Here is a 19,653-nt window from a genome sequence, read left to right on the forward strand (position 1 = left end):
TAACGTTAAAATGTGTTACCCGAACTGGGAGTGGTTTCTTGAACTAGCCAGAACCCAGACCATGATTTATCATCAAGAGATCTTGCTAGGGAACTATCAGAAGGGAGTGTAAAAGCAGAGAAGTTAAACTAGAGATGCAGAATAATATCGTGAATAGCATGGGTGGAAATCTCACAGAGCAGTATGTTTGAGACACATAGGTCCACCTACTTCTCCTATCATAGAGGGCTTGCATTCTTGCAGAACCCCAAGTTATGGCAAAATTGCTTTGCAGACCTAGCCGTGTCTGTCATCACATTGCACTGTATTCAAATAAGTGCCTATTGTCAGGAGAACTTCCTCAGATTCCCTACCAGTGAAAACACAAATTGTGGCAGAACTGAGTGTAGGTGGAATTTGAGATAAAGTAATTAGTATACAACTTTTTTTGAGAGTTCCATAAGGCTTCCAGAGCATAAATACAAGAAAATAAACCATGCATTCTCAGTAGAACACACATTTTAAATTCCCCCCTGTATCAAATTGCCAGGAGGGTGCTGCTAACCTAGCCTCCACTGTAGTTTGGAAGAAGTTTGCCACTGATCTCCACATTTTGTTAATGTGTTGTTGAGAAAAACTGTTTCCTAATTTTGGTTTGTAATTTGAGGAAATATACCCCTCATTCTAATAGGCAGTGGGGGTGTTGAAAATATTTGGTTGTTTGAAATATAATTGTGGCTTTTAGATCTAGAGAATTAATGATTTATCATCTCTTTCCACCATTTATTTTTTTAGGCCCTAATTCATGGATTAAACAGACATTATTACTCCATTACTATCAACTATAGGAAAAATGAACTAGAACAGAAGGTAAGTTTTAATTTTTGCCGTTCAGTGGAGAAAAAATTCCCGCAAACTGTTTCAGCGATCTTGTGACATGTTGCAGTGTTGTGATTTGAATTTTAATTTCTATCATCTTTCTTTAGTTGTTGTCTTCCACAATATTTTTTCCATGTCATGTGCCTGATGGATTATAGCATAATATGAGCCTGCAAAGCTCTCTGGGAGCAAGTTGCATCTTCTCCTTGAGATATATTTAAGCCTAACTGGTGAATGCCAAAGCAGGAAGAATGAGAGATGGCTACTAAAAATGTCTCCAATTTATATTTATTTAATCTAATTATAAAACATTTCTTCTTTCACTATGATTCTCAATTTCTATTTCTGTTGTTCTGCAAAGTTATATTTAGTTTTATCCACATTCATGTTTATGACTGAAATTGTTTTACATATGATGAAGTGCCATTACCCTAAATTGGGGGACGATGACTGGATTAATTGGGCAATAGTTCTTGCTCATTTCATCCGGGGTCGAAAAGATAAAATGCTTACATAAATGTAGTTTGAAGTGGAAGACTGAAAGCTTATCAGCTTTGGCTTTCTTTTCTTAGGATGTGATCCTTTTGTATAACATACCCTAAATGCCTTCTTTATCGTCACTATTTGACACTTTGGTTTGATTAACTTGTGTATTTTGTTTTCTTTTAGAGTACTTCTCTTCCCACCCCATTCTCTTGTCCAAATCAGTGTAATTAGAATATGTAATCTGATTTTATTGTTCAGTGCTAGAATATGAATATGATGCATAATTTTTATTCAGGTTGCAGTTGAAGCCATAACCCAAAACAGCCTTCTGTGACTGTTCCACGTAGTCAAACTCAGTTCTCCGAGAACATGGAAATTGCTTTTTCATAAAATCTGCCTTAAGAAAATCTGACTGAATAGCTTTGCATTTACAGATGAACTTTCCCTCTAACATTTCTAACAGTATTTTAGCCAACATGGTGTAGTGAAAACTTGCCCTCTGGTAGAACTGAGAAGCAGTGTGGTCTAGTGGATAGAGCAAGGGGCCTGCGAGTCAGAAGAATCAGTTCTAATGCTGGCTCTGCCCCTTGTCTGCAGGGCAAGTGATGTGCCCAAGTCACTTAACTTCTCGGTGCCTCAGTTATCTCCTCTGTAAAATGGGGATTAAGATTGTGAGCCCCATGTAGGACGTGGACTGTCCATCCTCATTACCTTGTATCTACACCAGTGCTTAGAACAGTGCCTGGCACATAGTAAGCACTTAACAAATACCACTAAATTTTTTTTTCTAAAAATGGGTATCAAGCTGAAAACAGCATTCAACTTGCGACTATTCACAGGTTGGATGGGTTCTAGCCAAACCTCAGGAAATAGGATTTGTTGTAGGGCTCCTCAGGTTTTGCTCTGTGATACTATTCCACTTGTTCTCCAGGCTTTAGACATAGATTTTAATGATCAGACTTGGTCAGATTGGTTAATTAGCCAGTCACCAAAGCATGATTTTATCAGCACAGCTCTAAACTGAGGGGCACAGCAGTGGCAAACAGACTAATCTGGTATGCATGACTGTTTTTGAGTTAAAGTGTTGGGCAGACCCCGAGTTTTTGACCGGTATAAATAATACTAGGGTTGCAAGTGCTACAGCTGCTAATCAGGAGCCAGATTTTACATGCTTTAATACACGTAAAGGATTCTTGATTATTAACTATATATTCAGGTATATATTCGTACATGGCTGAAGTAGTTTTTCTATTCCTTTGTGAAATCGACATTCCTAATAGGTAGTGAAAATATTCCTGGAACTTGGTTAACAATAATTGCCTTTATATTTTAGATGTTGCTAAATTTGCATAAGAAGAGTTGGATGGAAGGACTGACACTTCAAGACTACAGTGAACATTGCAAGCTCAATGAATCTGTTGTAAAAGAGATGTTGGAATTAGCCAAGAATTACAACAAGGTATTTCAAGTAATTTCCAATGACAATTGTGTGTGCAGTCCATTAGTTAAGCGGTTTCAAGAAAGATAGTCACCTAAACATTGAAACTGATGATGATGGAGTCCCAGTCATTTACTGAGCACTTCCTGTCATCATCATCAATTGTATTTATTGAGCGCTTACTATGTGCAGAGCACTGTACTAAGCGCTTGGGAAGTACAAATTGTCCCATTGAGCACAACAGATGAGCATTGGTGCAGAATGTCCCAGCCAAGAAACTGCATGAAGGAATTAATTATGGTGGTAGCAGTTTGTGAGTGCCACAGGCACTCTTGTTCATTCATCCGTTCATTTAATTGTATTTATTGAGTGCTTACTATGTGCAAAGCATAGTACTAAGCGCTTGGGAGAGTACAGTATAACAGAGTTGGTAGGCACATTCCCTGCCCACAACAGGCTTACAATCTACAGAGAGGAGACCGACATTAAAATAAATGAATTAAATTCCATATATGTACATAAGTGCTATGGGGCTGAGAGGGGTGTGAATAAAAGGTGCAAATTCTTGTGCTAGAGCAGCTTAGAAGGGAGTGGGAGAAAAGAAAATAATAATAAGGATGGTATTGTTAAGCACTTACTATGTGAAAAGCACTGTTCTAAGTGCTGGGGGATACAAGGTGATCAGGTTGTCCCATGTGGGGCTCACAGTCTTAATCCCCATTTTACAGGTGAGGTAACTCAGGCACAGGAGAAGCAGCGTGGCTCAGTGGGAAGAGCCTGGGCTTTGGAGTCAGAGGTCATGGGTTCAAATCCCGCTCCACCAACTGTCAGCTGTGTGACTTTGGGCAAGTCACTTAACTTCTCTGTGCCTCAGTTACCTCATCTGTAAAATGGGGATGAAGAGTGTGAGCCCCCCGTGGGACAACCCGATCACCCTGTAACCTCCCCAGCGCTTAGAACAGTGCTTTGCACATAGTAAGCGCTTAGTAAATGCCATAAAAAAAAAGACTTGCCCAAAGTCACACAGCCGGTAAGTGGCAGAGCTTGGATTAGAACCCATGACCTCTGACTCCCAAGCCCATGCTCTTTCCACTGAACCACGCTGCTTCTTTGGTCAAGGCCTCTTGGAGGAGATGGGTTTTAATGTGGCTTTGAAGCTGGGGAGAGTGAGCATCTGTTGGATATGAAGAGGGACAGGGGGTTCCAGGCCTTTCTCAACTAGTCTAAATTCACATAAATATCAATTCATTTTTTGCCTTGTCTAATAATGGTTTATTCACCCATGTTACTTTCAGGGGAGAAATAATCACCGCTTCAGTTAGTCCATTACAATCCAATATATTGTTTTTTAAGCTATTTTGGGTAGATTTAGCTTTTTTAAATGGTATTTGTTAAGCACTTACTGTGTGCCAAGCACTTTGCCAGGACTACACTATTTAGTCTTCCTAGGGCTTGTTTAAAAAGTACTGACCCAGATAAAATAATAAATGTATTAAACGACTTAAGTATCCTTGGTATGTAAGTGCTAGTCCGGCAAATATATTTGGGTTTCTCCAACTACTACCCAGCTAGCTAGTCAATTAAATATTTGTGCTATGCTTTGCAAGAGCTAATGAAAATGTATAAAATTTAAACTCACTTATTTACATATACGTATGTGTATATGGTTGCAATTGAAGCCATATCACAAAACAGCCTTCTGTGAGTGTTCTACGTATACTCACTCAGTTCTCTTTAAACATGGGAATTGCTTTTTCACAAAATTCCACCTTAAAACTGACTGAAAAGGCTTACATTTGCAAACTTTGCCTGTAACTCTCCTTATTCTAGCCAAAGTGGCATAGTGAAAACTTGCCTTTTAGTAGAACTAATAAACATGGTCTAGTGGTTAGAGCATGGGACTGGGGGTCAGACCGACCTGGGTTCTAATCCTAGTTCTGCCACTTGCCTGCTGTGTGACCTTAGGTAAGTCACTTAACTTCTCAGTGCCTCAGTTATCTCATCTGTAAAATGGGGATTAAGGCTGTGAGGACATGCACTATGTCCAACCTGATTCATTTGTATTTACCCCAGTGCTTAGAACAGTGTTTGGTCATTACTGCTTCACGTGCGATTAGCTGGGTAGCATAACTATTTCAAGCTTACAGTATTAACACAACCAAGGTGTTGATTGGTGATCAAAAACTTACATATATGCAATATGTGTCCTATTGCACCCCACATTGTAAAGAATGGAGATTAGATACTAAGACATCCATAGGTGCCTAATCAATCTCAGGTGTGATTAGTTCATCACAGGAAGAAAGTTGATCCCTGCATTAGTCTCCTCTGGTTATTTCCCTAATTCCTCAACTGCAACACCCACATCCATACTATTCTAATTCACCTAATTTATTCAAGTCAGGATGCATCTGTTATTTTTGTGCCTTATTTTAGTATTTTGATTACAAATTTTGTAAACGTGTGTGCAGGTGGAAAAATGAACTGTTAAAGAGTGTTACTCTTGCAGGTGGTGGTAAAGCAAAGGTGGAGAGTTTGGTTCATTTTGCACCTGGTATAAAAGAAACCTTGCTCTGCCTTTCTGTTGAGCGCTGAAATCCTGATGGTCCTCCAATCTGTGGAAAGGATGGCCCATTTACAACCCCAAAGTTGCTTTTTGTATGAATTAAGTCAGCAGAGTTAATTCAACACGAGTACATATAGATTTACCAGATACTCCATATGTTAAAATGGAAAACGTTTGTCTAAAATACTTGCAACCTCTTCTGACTTCCAAGCACTTGATTTTTAAACATGTATACATTAAAACTTCTATCCCATCTTCTTTTTGGATATAACGTACCTCCCCAAACACTCTACAGAGGTAATTTAGTATGAAATGAATACAGTGAAAATCTGATGTGATATGGTTCATTTACACCTCGGATGTGGGTGAGCTGTGGAGCAAATTCTTCCCAGTAAAAGAAGCACAGTTTAGGAAGCACAGACCCCACAGGTCAATTTAGATGTAATCTATCCCTCTCTGTGCATATATCAGATTGTTGGCTGTTGGGTGTAGGGGTATATGGGTGTCTTTATGTAGTTGGGGAGAGGTCTGTATTTGTCTGGATGGAATGAGTTTCAAGGGTGTCCTAGGTAGTGAGAGGTTGGTGGCTGTGTCTATAGGTGCTTCCTTTTGAAGATATGTGTCCTTATGCCTCTGTGTGGGGGTAAGTGTCTCTGTGTTGTGACTGTGTGTGTGTGTGTCATTGGGTGGGTCAGGGTTTATATGCTGCCTGTTTCCTTCCCGCACCACTCCATCCTCCACCTACCCCTTTCATATACACCTCGGATAATACGTGAAAGCTGCAAATGATACTGGGTAAGTAGTTTAGGTAGGTGCCAGGAAAGTTCAGGTAGGAGCAACAGTGAACCACAGGGGAGGAGGCCATGTGGGGGTGGGCCCATAATGCAGGGGCAAAGAAGCTTGGGAGTAGAAAAATTTAAGGAAGAAGTGACCACAGAAATGTTGACAGCACAATAGCCGCATTGGCAGGATTTTTTTCTGACAAAGCATTTAGACTTTTAAAGTAAATTCCAAAGTTACCGTGTCCCGTAACTCTTCAGTCAAATGACGCACCTACTGAAGGATCCGTGGGTCTCCACAAGCAGCATACGTACTCTAAGAATTTCCGAGAACTGTACAGACAGTGCGTGATGGGATAGCCATCTGGGGGTCTTTGTTGATAAACTGTTGTAAACGTTTCTAGTGTGAATAGCCACAAACATTTTTCAGTGATAGATGTTGAGTAAACCCAATGAACATGAGTGCAAAAGCAAAATTTGTTGCCAAATCTCAGGAGTTGCCATAAACACAGAAGTTCCCTAGAGAGGACATTGCCTATGCTTCAGTTTTATTGGATTCCAATGCTACCATTTCTGAGCTGTTGTTTTTTTTTTTTTTTCCTCTCCTGGTGTCTGGCCAGATTAGAAATATGGATAAAAGCAAACTATTTAGCCTCAACCTGGACCCAATGTGTGGTTCCACGGGGGAGTTGTAAGACGGCTCGGGTGGGAGAAATGGTGGTCTCCCTCGGTGGAGGGGATGTGTGCCCTTTGCCATGAAGGTTTGCAGCCTTGGAGGACGATTAAATCCACAGCTGCTGCTCCATTCCCAGATGGCAGCTATGGCTGGGAGTGCTTTTTACCATCTGCATATAACACAGAGTTTGTGAACTCTTTTTCTATCTCATTTCTCTTAATTATTGGAAATGAAAAGATCCATTTGGAAGATGGCTAGATGGTGTAAGTGAATTTCAAAATAGCTGTGTTTCATATGCTATGGAAAAGAACCTTTCAACTTTTCCTGTTTTTCTTCACTGTACTTGGAATTTGCAGTACCCAGAAGTCACAACCTAATATATGTCTGTTGCCTTGTTAATGAATTAGTAGCCTCAGCCAAGCTCTTAGACAGTTTTCTCCTTCCAAGATTATAATAGGCACCTTTATTGGCAGTTCCATCGAGCAGCTATGGGTAAATAGACTTAGGGTGGGAACTAATAAGGTTGTCCCCTGGGGTATATTTAATATGTTTTCAAGTTGATGCAGGGGTGAATATATAATGCTGTGCTTTTTAAAACTGCATGTCCTAGGAAGGGACAGAATTGACCATTGGACAAAAACTTTAAGGTTATAAAGATAACTGTTGCAATTTTTGAGGCAGTAATTTATAATGATAAAATTTTATTATTGATTGTTCCTGGTGCAGTATTACCCTGAAGCCCTCTTCTCCTCCTGGGCAAGAGCAGTGTAACAGGGCAACATAAAGCTTCAGAGACTGCCCTTGAGGGTTTGACTAATGGAAGGAGGGGAGAGCACCCCTCGCCCCATGCAACTGTGATCTTGGTATGCCAAATCCTCGCACAGTGTTCCCTTGGCTGTGTAGCAACACTGGGAGGGGCGGGGAATCTGGCCATGGGGCCCGCGCTGCCCGTAACAGACACTCACATGGAACAGGGGTTACCTCTGCTGGGCCAAAACCTCTCAAAGGGCACAGTGCTCTCTGTCATCAGACCCAGATCCAGAGATGGGAGCAGGTATGTGCCCACTAAAGGATTTAACAAAACTCTAGCCCTTCCCACTTCTCTAAGGGATGTGTATCTGGGTCCACCAGAGAAGTGGAAGTCCTTAATTGTCATTAATATAATTAGCCAATGGTACTTACGTGAGCATCTGTATAACATAACGTGGAAAGCAGCATGACCCGGTGGAAAGAGAACAGACCTGAGAGTCAGAGGACCTGTGTTCTAATTTTAACTCTGCCACTTGACAGTTGTGGGACCTTGGTCAAGTGGCTTAAATTCTCTGTGCCTCACTTTCCTCATATCTAAAATGGGCATTCAGTACCTATTCTCCTGCCTACTTAGACTGTGAGCCCCAATTTATTCTGATGGTATTGGCACCTGTCTAGTTGTTTTGTTTTGTTGTCTGTCTCCCCTTCTAGACTGTGAGCCCGTTGCTGGGTAGGGACCGTCTCTATATGTTGACGATTTGTACTTCTCAAGCTCTTAGTACAGTGCTCTGCACACAGTAAATGCTCAATAAATGAATGAATGTGAGGGCAAGGACTGTATCTGACCTGATTAACTTCTATTTACCCCCAGGGCTAGCCCAGTGCTTGACATATAGTGAGTGCTTTAAAAATACCATTATTATCATCATTATTATTATGAGGTTAACCAACAAAATTTAGACTAGCTGGAAATAGTAGTTTTTACACTTAACCTGGAAAACAGTCATATTCCATTTACCTTTTAAGTTTTAGATTTTTGAAGTTTTTTGAAGTTGGTGTTTACTATGATTTCTCATCTATTTTGAGTCATAATTTTATGCTCCATTTTATGTAACATGATCATTGATATTTCAGTCAGTTGTACTGTGCAGAGTGGTGTACTAAGCACCTGGGCAAGTCCAATAAAATAATTGGTAGGCACAGTAGCTATTTATCTCAGGAGCTTACAGTCTAGAGGATATGATTCATAATTCACTGTTCTTATTGCCTATTTATCTGGTTAGCTTATCCATTTATATAGATAAACACAACCTTACTTCCTTTTTATAGTTGGAAAGCTTATGTGGAGTCCATTTTTGTCAATGCAGAGCATAGATTCTTGTGAAAATTTGGCTAATGGATGTACTGTAAATGCTTTAAAAAAAACCCCAAACACTGCAGTCTTTGGTACTTTAGATTGTATATGCTCTGTCTTTACATTGTGATCTCTGTGGTTCATGTTTTGGAAGTTTTGCTGAAGGCTGACTAATGAAAAGAGTCCATAGTTCCAGTTGCTCGGCTGTCAAAAGTAGAGTCACTGAGCTGAAGGAACATTGAGAGGTCATGTGGTATCCCCCCCTTTTCTAATGGGGGAGTACTGGCTCGCTCGAATTACTTCCATGTTTGATTTTTACTGGAATGCATGGGCACATTCCCATTTTCAGGTGTGCTCATGAAAAATGAAATCAATGGTGGTGGCATAGTGTAATTTTTTTAAAGGTATTTATTTAAAGCGCTTAATATGAGCCAGGCACTGTACTAAATGATGGGGTAGATACAAACTAATCAGATTGGATGGAGTCCATGTCCCTCATGGGGCTCACAGTCTTAATCCCCATTTTACAGATGAGGTAACTGAAGCCCAGAGAAGTTAGGTGACTTTCCCAAGGTCACACAGCAGACAAGTGGTGGACCTGGGATTAGAACCCAGGTCCTCTGACTCCCAGGCTTGTGGTCTATCTACAAGGCCTTGGCATCAGGCAGGACCATAGCTACTCTAACTTGAGCCAAACTTTACAAGTAACTTTCCACAACCTCCCAATATAATCTATTCTGTGGTTAAATAGAAATGATGGCATTTGACTACCCACTAGAAGCAGTGCACCAATAAACAAAAAGTCACATTCCCTACCACAAAGAGCTTACACCATAATTGGGGAAACTGACATTGAAATAACAAATTGGTAAATTCTTACATTAGAGTATCTAAAGAATTAGCCAGTGTAATTTTCACTAACTAGAGACATCCCAAAAGCATTAGCCAGACCCATGGTTGATGAGCAATTAAAAGCTAATTCCCTTTGATTGCATGAATGCCCATTACTACCCTCTGATTTTAAGAAATGACAAGTTAATTAAGGAACTAATGTGATCTACTAGATTATTAGATGAGATTCAGAAACTCTGAATCTTAATTTTGGTTTTGCTACTTACTGATTTTCATAACCTTTAAGAAGTCATATCTCTGCAATAGTGTAGCAGTATTTTCTCTGAAAAGGGTTTGGTAAGTATTAGGAAAATGATTCCTTTTAAGAGACTGAAGCTCCTTACAAATGGTATTTTAGTACTTCGCCCTCATATTTGAAATTTATATACTAATGTCAAAAGTAATAAATGTAATATTTAAAATTCTGACCTTTCTGTTTCATTCCCAGGCTGTTGAGGAAGAAGACAAGATGACACCTGAACAGCTGGCAATAAAAAATGTTGGCAAGCAGGTGAGGTAAAAGAGGTCATGTTCTGGTGCAGTAATATGCTTTGTGTGATTTTTAAAATGACGTTATGTGAGAGAAAGGAAAAAAAATCACTCCTCCTCCAGGATTTTTTTTCTCTACTAACTGCAGATCTGAAGTAGAATTTTTGCAGGCATTGCAGAATTAATGTTTGCAATATAACCAATGTAGATTCCAAATGATAGATGCAAAACTAACATAGAAGACAAAACATTAAAAAGCATTGGTTTATCTGAAATAACATAAGAAATTCATGTATATTGAATTGGAATGCATTTTCTAAATGTTATTTCAAGTCAGTAAAGATCTTAAGCCATGAAAAACATCTACTCTTTTTGGCTTTTTTTATTTTGAAAGAAAATTTGCACTTTATCAGGTCAACATTTTTATACTTCACTGTTATAGCCCAGTTTATGGATATGACATAGTTGCTCATAGGTGGGTATGTTTACAAGAAGGCAGAATATGTTCCTATGAAGACTAGAGTCATTTTGGGTTATGCTGTTTTGGAAAAGTTCATCCTTTTGCTTTTTCATAGGAATAATGATATCATTGCTGGCATCTGAAAAAATATTAGGAAAATGTACAGATTAATAAGATCATTTCTTTTGGGATGGATTATTTTCCTTTAAGAACATAGATTGCAATTTTTTTTCCTTTGAAACATGGTTATCACATTGCTGATGTTGGCAGAAACCTGATATTTCAGATGTAAGACACTAAGCTGTCTTTGCTTTCAGCCATCCTACCATATGCTGTGATCCCATCACATCTCATAAGCTATGTAGGTTTGGGCCAGGACCATTCTTGGATGGGAAACCTCCAAGAAACACCCAGCTGCCACAAGAACTAGTGTAGCTGATTAAATTGATAACTCTCTTCTAATATAAAACAAGTTTTCCAGAAGAACATTAGGGGCACTGTTTGACTTGAAATGTATTTTTTTAATAAGATGAAACTGATTTTTATTAATTATGAAAAATTCCCTGGCATTTAAAAAGAGTTAAGGAAAAGTACTGAATTCAGCTTGTCTGTTGCAGTAATTAATATTCCATGGATTTTAATTTTGGTAGTGTTGTCTCACACTCCAGATTTTTGAGCCATCATTTTTCAAGGGTACATCTCAAATGGAGCCACTTGAAAGGATTAGGTGTCTGTCTGGAAAACCTGTTGGTCATTTCAGTGGTTCCATTTTGGACTGCTCAAAGTATCCTAAAACATAATCTTGTGGTTCTTCCACTATTTGAAATGTTGGTACATTTTGTGTGATTCCATAAACTAATGCAGGGATCTTGAAGGGGGTGCCTTACAGAAACACAGTCAAGAAATGATTCTTTGGTTGAAGTTGGATTTCTGGGTATGGTAGCAAATGTTTGCATTAAAGATTTGGTATCATTTACTAGATACCACTTTTCCACAAGGGGGTGAACTCACCTATGAAAATTTTGAGCTTCCTGGAATCCACAAATATACTTTAAATGTTTTTTGCGTAAATCTTAGATCATTCAAAAGGCATAAGGCAAATATTTTTCTACCAAATTTAACTCTTTTAAGAATATATTATAAAGCTGTTTTTAAAATGAGCTGGTAGAGATTTTCTTTACCAATACAAATTATACATTTCATGAATATTAGTATATCATAGGGATTCGTAACTTTATTATGTCCTCTTGGTTTTCTGCAAATTCCCTAGATTTGTTGCTTTGGCATGATTCTAAAGAAATATATGACTCTTGTAAGCATGTTTTTCTAAAGTTAGGTTTTGTGCCTGGAAAGTGTTATTGAACTATTTTTCTTTCATTTATTTGCCCATAATATGGAATAGATCTAAATTGCTATCCCTTCAAACAATGTAGTTTAGGCTATAAATTATTTAAGGTATGCTTCTGGGCTAGTAAAACTGGATTCATTTACTGAGATTTAGACTTTTGATTGATTTCTCACACTGGACTCTAATTATGAGTCAAAAACCAAGATTAAGTTTGCTAGGTGTGTTTGGGCATTTTTAGCACTAAAAAATGACTTACTTAGAAACAGTATAAATCACTTGCACCCTAATGCTGTAACTTATGAGGCTACTTCACGTTAAAAAAAAATGACAGGGGGTGGAGCCAAATTTTTTTTTTAAGTTTCAGGGAAAGAACAGAAACAAACTAAAATATTTTTGCTGTTCTCTGTGTGGATTCTGCCCCCCTTCATCTCTTTCTGCCTCTTTGTACATGTGTCTGAAAATCTTACCTCCTTTTTCCTCCTTACCTGACTTCATAATTGAATGAGTCACAAAAAGGGGATGTAAGCTAATATTGATGCAAGGCCTGAGCAGACACAGGGTGTTGGTATGTAATGATAAAACTTAATAAATACGGAGCATCACCAGGGATAAAGAAAACTAAGCTCTAATCATAGTTTTACCACTCTAGAAAACCATGGTACTCCAAGGATTAGTGAAGCAACCAGAACCACACATATCTTAGGTAGGACATGTTAGAATTGGGGGGAAAAAAAAAAGAGATGGGCAACCTGGATGAACAACCTACAAAGAAAAAGGCTGAGCAGGATTAGTAATATATGTTACTATGGTTTGTGGTTTGTTGGATTTGGTGATGTAGGGAGTTTGAAAGAATTGAGGAGACCAACTTGGAATACCATGTGAAATTAGTAAGGGTAAAATGGAGTGAGTTAGTTGAGAGCCTTGAAACTGAGTCTGAGAAGTTTTTGCCTGTTGTGGAAGGACATGAGAAGACTGGGACAAGTTTTAAGAAATGGAGAGATGTGTGCTGAGCTATGTTTTAGCAATGTAGGTTTGCAGGGGAAACAGGAAGATCAGAGAGAAGACTGATGCAGCCTTCTAGCCACAGTATGACTAAAATTTGGACCAGGATGGTAGCTCTTTGGTTGGGGGTGGGGGGGAGGGAGGTGGGGCAGGCGAGGACAGACCCAGGAGATATTATGTAGGAATAACTGTTGGGATTGAATGTGAGAATGAAAAGACATCAAGGAGTTTGGGATGACCCTGAGTTTCCAGGCTTCTGGGACAGGGAGGATTTTGGTTTTATCAGTGGAGATAGAAAAGTTAGGAAGAGTTTATTTGTGAGTGGGGGAAATGCATTGGTTTGAAGTATAGACCAGGTGAGCACAGAATTGTTGCTCACCAATCTTATATCCCCAGGACAAGTAGCACTCATTGAAGTTTGAAGGTGAAAGTTTGGGGAACCAGCATGACTTAGTGGAAAGGTCATGGGCCCGGGAGTCAGTTCTAGTCCTGACTCTGCCATTTGTTTGCCAGGTGACCCTGGGTAAGTCACTTAACTTCTGTGCCCCAGTTACCTCATCAATAAAAGAGCGATTAAATGCTCCTCCCTTCAGTTGAGACTGAGCTCCATATAGGACAGGGACTGAGGCCAACCTGATTATCTTGTATCTTCCCCAGTGCTGGTACAGTGCCTGGCAAATAGTAAGTGTTTAACAAGTACCATTGTTTGTTTTTTTTTTTAAAAAAAGGGTGGTAGGCTCAAACAAAAGGAAAAACATTTAACCCAGCAGTTGAAAAAAAAAATATGGAATTTGTCAGAGAATGTTGTGTGGATAAGAAATATAATAATTCAATAAAGGCAGCCATCACACAGCATCCAAGCATTGTTTTGCCACTGTGAGGGACAGAACACTGGACTGAGTGGACCATTGGTCTGACCTAGTAATGACATTGCTTATGGTTATAGGTCCCTTATACTGTTGATAAATGCTCCTACCAACTGTACCATACTGCCTGTAGAGACCACTGAACCTGAGCGTGGAGAACATAAGGACATAAGTGCCGTACTGGGTCATACTAGTGCTCCATTCAACCCAGTATTCTGTTCCTGACAATGGCAACTGGGTACTGTGAAGGAGCAGTGTGATAGTTTGCTCTTCCCAGTGCTTAGAACAGTGCTTGGCACATAGTAAGTGCTTAACAAATACCATCTTGACATTCGTCTAACAGAAGCCTTGGCTTGTAGTGTTTTGCGGTCATGGAGTCAGAAGTTAATGCTACACTAGCTCTGGAGAAGGTACCATTATTCATTCTTCCAGTCTACCACAGATTAGGATATTTACCACAGTTTCCTCCTCCTGATGCCAAAGCAGCTCTGCCTCCTGCCAGGAACTGGGGCCATAGGCTAGATTGTTCTCAATGCAGAGCCCAAGGCAGGATGCCTCAAGGCACAAAGGAGACCTTCAGGCACCTTAGGTTTCCTTTGCCTGAATAAGACCTTGCTTGGTCTGGACATAGGGTGACTGCCCAGCTGGCTTCCTCTCTGTGATGTTAAAATAAAAAAAGGGAAAGAAAAAAAGTAGTGATTGTAAGCAAGAGCATGGAGGAATGGATTCTTTTTCCTTTATGAAGTATTCCCGTTGCGGGCAGGAAATATATTAGTTATTTTATATTCTCCCAAGCACTTAGTACAGTGCTGTGCACACAGTAGACTCTCAATAAATGCGATAGTATATTTTGTGCAGAGGGATTCACTTAAGTCCAAAATCAATTTGATTGAAGAGCAATGTGTATATACGTTAACCTTGCTTTATATGAAGTTCCCTTTTGAAGCAGGGTTATTCGCAAGAGAGTGCAGGAAGTTTAGGGAAGCTTCTATGTCTCAAGCATTTGGGAAGTATACTGTTTCCCAGACCCTATATAACCCAGAAAGGAGCTGGGGCACCGGCCCTGGCACTGGCCAAGGTAGCATGGAACCACACATAACCACTACATAAAAGTGAGATCCGCTGGACCATTTTTAATCTTATGGTGCAGCTGCTTCCATTTCCACAGTATAACATTCAAAGGGCCATCATGGCAATGATGGAGACTCAGTTTTGTAAATTCAAAGTGCAATTTAAGTATAACTATTTACCTTGACGGAGAACTCCACAATTGTGAGACAGCTTTAAGTGAATGCTCTAGGAAAGTAAATATATCTTTTCAGTTTATGTGCATTTACTCACTTTATAACCTGTAATTCAATCAAGGTGTTTTTCCTGTAATAAAAAGTTGGTATATTTTTCTCTTAGGATCCAAAACGTCATTTGGAAGAACATGTGGATGTGCTCATGACCTCAAATATTGTCCAGTGCTTAGCAGCTATGTTGGATACAGTTGTATTTAAATAAGCCCCAGCAGGAAACTGTTAGTGATGTTTTCTGTGTATATTCCTCTATTGTTTCTAATACTCGGAACCCAAGGTTTGCTGAAAGTATCTTTGGTTTAATGGAAGACATCTGGCATCATTTGCAGTCTAAGAGCAGCATTGCCCTTTCAGTCTCTGTTGTGCAATTACTTCTGTTTCTTTAGGTCAGTCTTTGCAGATTCAAAAGTAGTAGAAGATCACATCAACGTGGGCAAATCTGAGTTACCGTTTAATATTGAAGAAATCAGTAGTACTTATATTTTGATTGTTGCTACATAATAAAAATAAATTTACAATCTAGTCTCCTGCAGTCTTTTCGGCGCTGGGTGGAATTGACAGTATAACATTTTGACAACACTGACGAAAGCAGATAAAGATGAGATGTTTTCCTTTGCATTTTAAGCACTCATAACACATGAAACACCAATGTGATAGCAATATTTCACAAATGAAAAATGGCTGCCATTAGCAGCTACCAAATAACCCAGGAAAACAGATTTCCACACATTTTGATAAAGGTGTTCAGAAGGTGTTTTAACACAAAACCTAGCCATTCTCTTGTCAGTGTTATTTGCTCTATTTTATTCATTGAGTATAGAATTATGTTTGTGAACTGAATGGAATTAAGAAACAAAAAGAAAAAGACAGGAAAACAATTGGCATTAACCTAGCTCTTCCTAGATAGGGTGGCTTTCTGGAAAGATTCTTCAAAACATTGATAAAAGGCCAAAGATAATTTCCCCACCACCTCAATGTTGTCACAGGAGAAACGGTAATGTTTCATGAGGTACCACTGCCAAAGAAACTGCTGGGCAGAAAAAAAGACAACCAACCAACAATTTTGATTAGAACGATGTCAAGACTGGCAAAGGGTGATTTATCTGCCTACCTAGAGAAAGTTAAGGAAAAGCTACTCTGTGAAACTATAGCCTTCCTTTAAAGGAAAGTCATGGGGGAAAGGAGAAGAGGACATTTCAAGTCAGAGACAACCTTCGCTAATCAATCAATCAATCGTATTTATTGAGCGCTTACTGTGTGCAGAGCACTGTACTAAACGCTTGGGAAGTACAAGTTGGCAACATATAGAGACAGTCCCTACCCAACAGTGGGCTCACAGTCTAGAAGGGGGAGACAGAACAAAAGCAAACATACTAACAAAATAAAATAAATAGAATAGATATGTACAAGTAAAATAAATAGAGTAATAAATATGTACAAACATGGCTGAAATGCATGAGTTTTTCACCAGCAATTGGGAAAAAACATATTATTCAAGTAAGGTGCCAAGATGCAGCTCTCGAGATAGAGGGTAGGGACAAGTGGGTTTGTGGCCCTAAGAGCTCCTTAGCAGACTTATCCCTCACCCCCATTCGGTAGAAATCTGGAAGTGTGAACAAAAGAAGGGATAGCCACTCCCTCAAAAGTTTTCTGTGTTTCTCTTGGCCGGGTGAAAGTTTTCTACCTAAAGCTGGCGAGTGCTATGGTTAGGCCCTTGATGCCCTCCATTCTAGTGCAGAATTAGGTTTTCTACCTTTGAATGGGAAAAAGGCCGGGACCGTTTCACGCCCGGCGGTTTGACCACTGCTCTTGCTCCTCCTCCAGTCAGTGAAATGTCTCCTAAGTGGGCTAGCGACTCGGGCCACCGCTCCATTTCGCCCAGTCAGGGTTGGAGCAGATCTGCCGACCGCTGCCAATGGCCCTGGCGTGTGGCAGGGCCCAGGGCTCCTCCCCTCCACTGACCCCCGGCCTCCAGCTTGCTCGCCACACCGGGAGCCAGAGGGAATCGGTGGCATGTGAAGGCCTACAAGAAGGCGAGTCCAGGCCTTCTGTTGCCCCTGAAGACAACTGCTGTTTGCAACGGCGGTCCAGCGAGTAAAGATGTATCTCCGCCTTGCCGGGTAGTGCTCCTGCGACTTTATTCATCACACAGCACAGTAAGCACCCTCAGGCATGGGACCATTAGGGGGTCTGGTAGCCGGCCCCGTCCCCTTCCCAGGGCACCGATGAAGCACCGGCCCTTCTCAAAGTCTCGCAAATCCGGCCCAGAGTTGTCATTTAGGGGTCCCCACCCTTCTCCCTGCCCAACCAACGTGGCCCTCCTAAACTCTGGGGGGCCATCTTAGTTGGAGAGTGGGGGCTTCAACCATTTGCCTGAGGAAAAAAGCCCCCCAAACCCCACCTTCCCCTCTTGTTCTTTGGGACACCGGTGCAGTCTAGGCTGCCCTACACACCTGTGCCCCCATGCTTGGAGCGGGGCTGGGTGTAAGCACGGGGCTAACAGGTGCAGCAATCAATATCAATCGTATTTATTGAGCACTTACTGTGTGCAGAGCACTGTAGTAAGCGCTTGGGAAGTACAAGTTGGCAACATATAGAGACAGTCCCTACCCAACAGTGGGCTCATAGTCTAAAAGGACTGTGCAGCAGGGATATTGCGAGTCTGTTACCTCCTCCAGTAAAACTTCAGTCCTGCCCCAGGCAACGCTGGGCCCCAAGGCCGGCGACTGGGCTCTGAGGGTACCGGCTTGGCCCTAAAAATAAATGATGGCATTTGTTAATTGCTTACTATATGCGAAGCACTGTTCTAAGCGCTGGGGGGAATACAAGGTGATCAGGTTGTCCCATGTGGGATTCACAGTCTTAATCCCCATTTTACAGATGGGGTAACAGGCTCAGAGAAGTTAAGTGACTCGCCCAAAGTCACACAACTGACAAGTGGTGGAGTCAGTATTAGAACCCATGACCTCTGACTCCCACGCCCGGGATTTTCCCACTGAGCCACGCTGCTTCTCAAGCCCTAAAGGATACAGGCTGGCTCCTAAGGATATCAACTGGGTTGAAAATCTCCAGTGGCTGCCTATAAACCTTCGTATCAAACAAAAACTCCTCACTGTTGGTTTCAAAGCTCTCCATCATCTTGCCCCCTCCTACCTCACCTCCCTTCTCTCCTTCTCCAGCCCAGCCCTCACACTCTGCTCCTCTGGGGCTGCTAACGTTTTCACTGGGCCTCGTTCTCACCTGTCTCGCCGTCGACACCTGGCCCACGTTCTACCCCTGGCCTGAAACGCCCTCCCTCCTCAAATCCTCCAATCACTCTCCCCTGCTTCAAAGCCTTAGTGAAGGCTCACCTCCTCCAAGAAGCCTTCCCAGACTTAGCCCCCCTTTTCCTCAGCTCCTCCTCCCTTCCACGTTACCTCGACTCTCTCCCTTTGCTCCTCCCCCATTCCCTGCCCCACAGCACTTATGTATATATGTATATATCTATAATTCTATTTATATAGATGCCTGTTTACTTGTTTAGATGTGTATATATCTATAATTCTATGTATTTATATTGATGCCGGTTTACTTGTTTTGATGTCTGTCTCTCCCTTCTAGACTGTAAACCCCGTGTGGGCGGGGACTGTCTCACTTTGTTGCTAAATTGTACTTTCCAAGTGCTTAGTACAGCGCTCTGCACACAGTAAGCGATCAGTAAACACGATTGAATGAATGAGTGAGTGAGTGCAAGTCGGGGTCCTATCCGGAGCTGTTTGGTGAGCCGGTGCTCGGCCAGATGGAGAAAGATAATAATAATAATTATAGTATCTGTTGAACTCGTACTGTGTCCAAGCACTGGGGTAGATACAAAGTACTCAGGTTGACCCACGTGGGGCTCACAGTCTTAATCCACATTTTACAGACGAGGTAACTGAGGCCCAGAGAAGTGAAGTAACTTGCCCAAGGTCACCCAGCGGACAGTTGGCGGAGGCACGATTAGAACCCACGTCCTCTGACTCCCAAGCCCGTGCTCTTGCCACGAGGCCATGCTCCTACCCAACTCGTCTTCCTCCTTCATCTCCTCTTCCTCCTTCATCTCCTCTTCCTTCCCTCCCTGCCAACTGGAGAAATGTTTCCACTTTGCACGATCAAGTTAGGCCCCACACAGGAGCACAGTTTGTGCGGGCAGGCTGGTGTGGGGTGGGGGGAGTCTCATAAGCTCTCATGGGGGGAGGCCTGGGGCCTCAGCGAACGGCCCTGCCCTGGCTCTGGCCCCTCTCTGCTAGCCTTCTCACTTAGAACAGGGTTTAGCACATAGTAAGCGATTAACAGTGTGGCTTAGTGCAAAGAGCCCGGGCTTGGGAGTCAGAGGTCATGGGTTTGAATCCCACTCCGCCACTTGTCTGC

General features: G+C 41.2%; 1 protein-coding gene across 1 annotated transcript in view; it reads left to right on the top strand.

Annotated features, from left to right (window-relative positions):
* The window catches only part of PSMD14 (proteasome 26S subunit, non-ATPase 14), a 73,099-nt gene extending 57,312 nt beyond the window's left edge, over positions 1-15,787 (top strand). The window contains exons 9-12 of the mRNA XM_038751379.1: positions 775-849; positions 2,678-2,803; positions 10,247-10,309; positions 15,371-15,787. Coding sequence (XP_038607307.1) covers positions 775-849; positions 2,678-2,803; positions 10,247-10,309; positions 15,371-15,469 — 363 coding nt within the window. The 3' untranslated portion in view covers positions 15,470-15,787. The remainder of the gene's footprint in view (positions 1-774; positions 850-2,677; positions 2,804-10,246; positions 10,310-15,370) is intronic.
* Positions 15,788-19,653: the final 3,866 nt, after the last annotated feature.

Source organism: Tachyglossus aculeatus, chromosome 9 (genome assembly GCF_015852505.1).
Source record: "Tachyglossus aculeatus isolate mTacAcu1 chromosome 9, mTacAcu1.pri, whole genome shotgun sequence".
In the NCBI taxonomy this organism is placed as follows: Eukaryota; Metazoa; Chordata; class Mammalia; order Monotremata; family Tachyglossidae; genus Tachyglossus; species Tachyglossus aculeatus.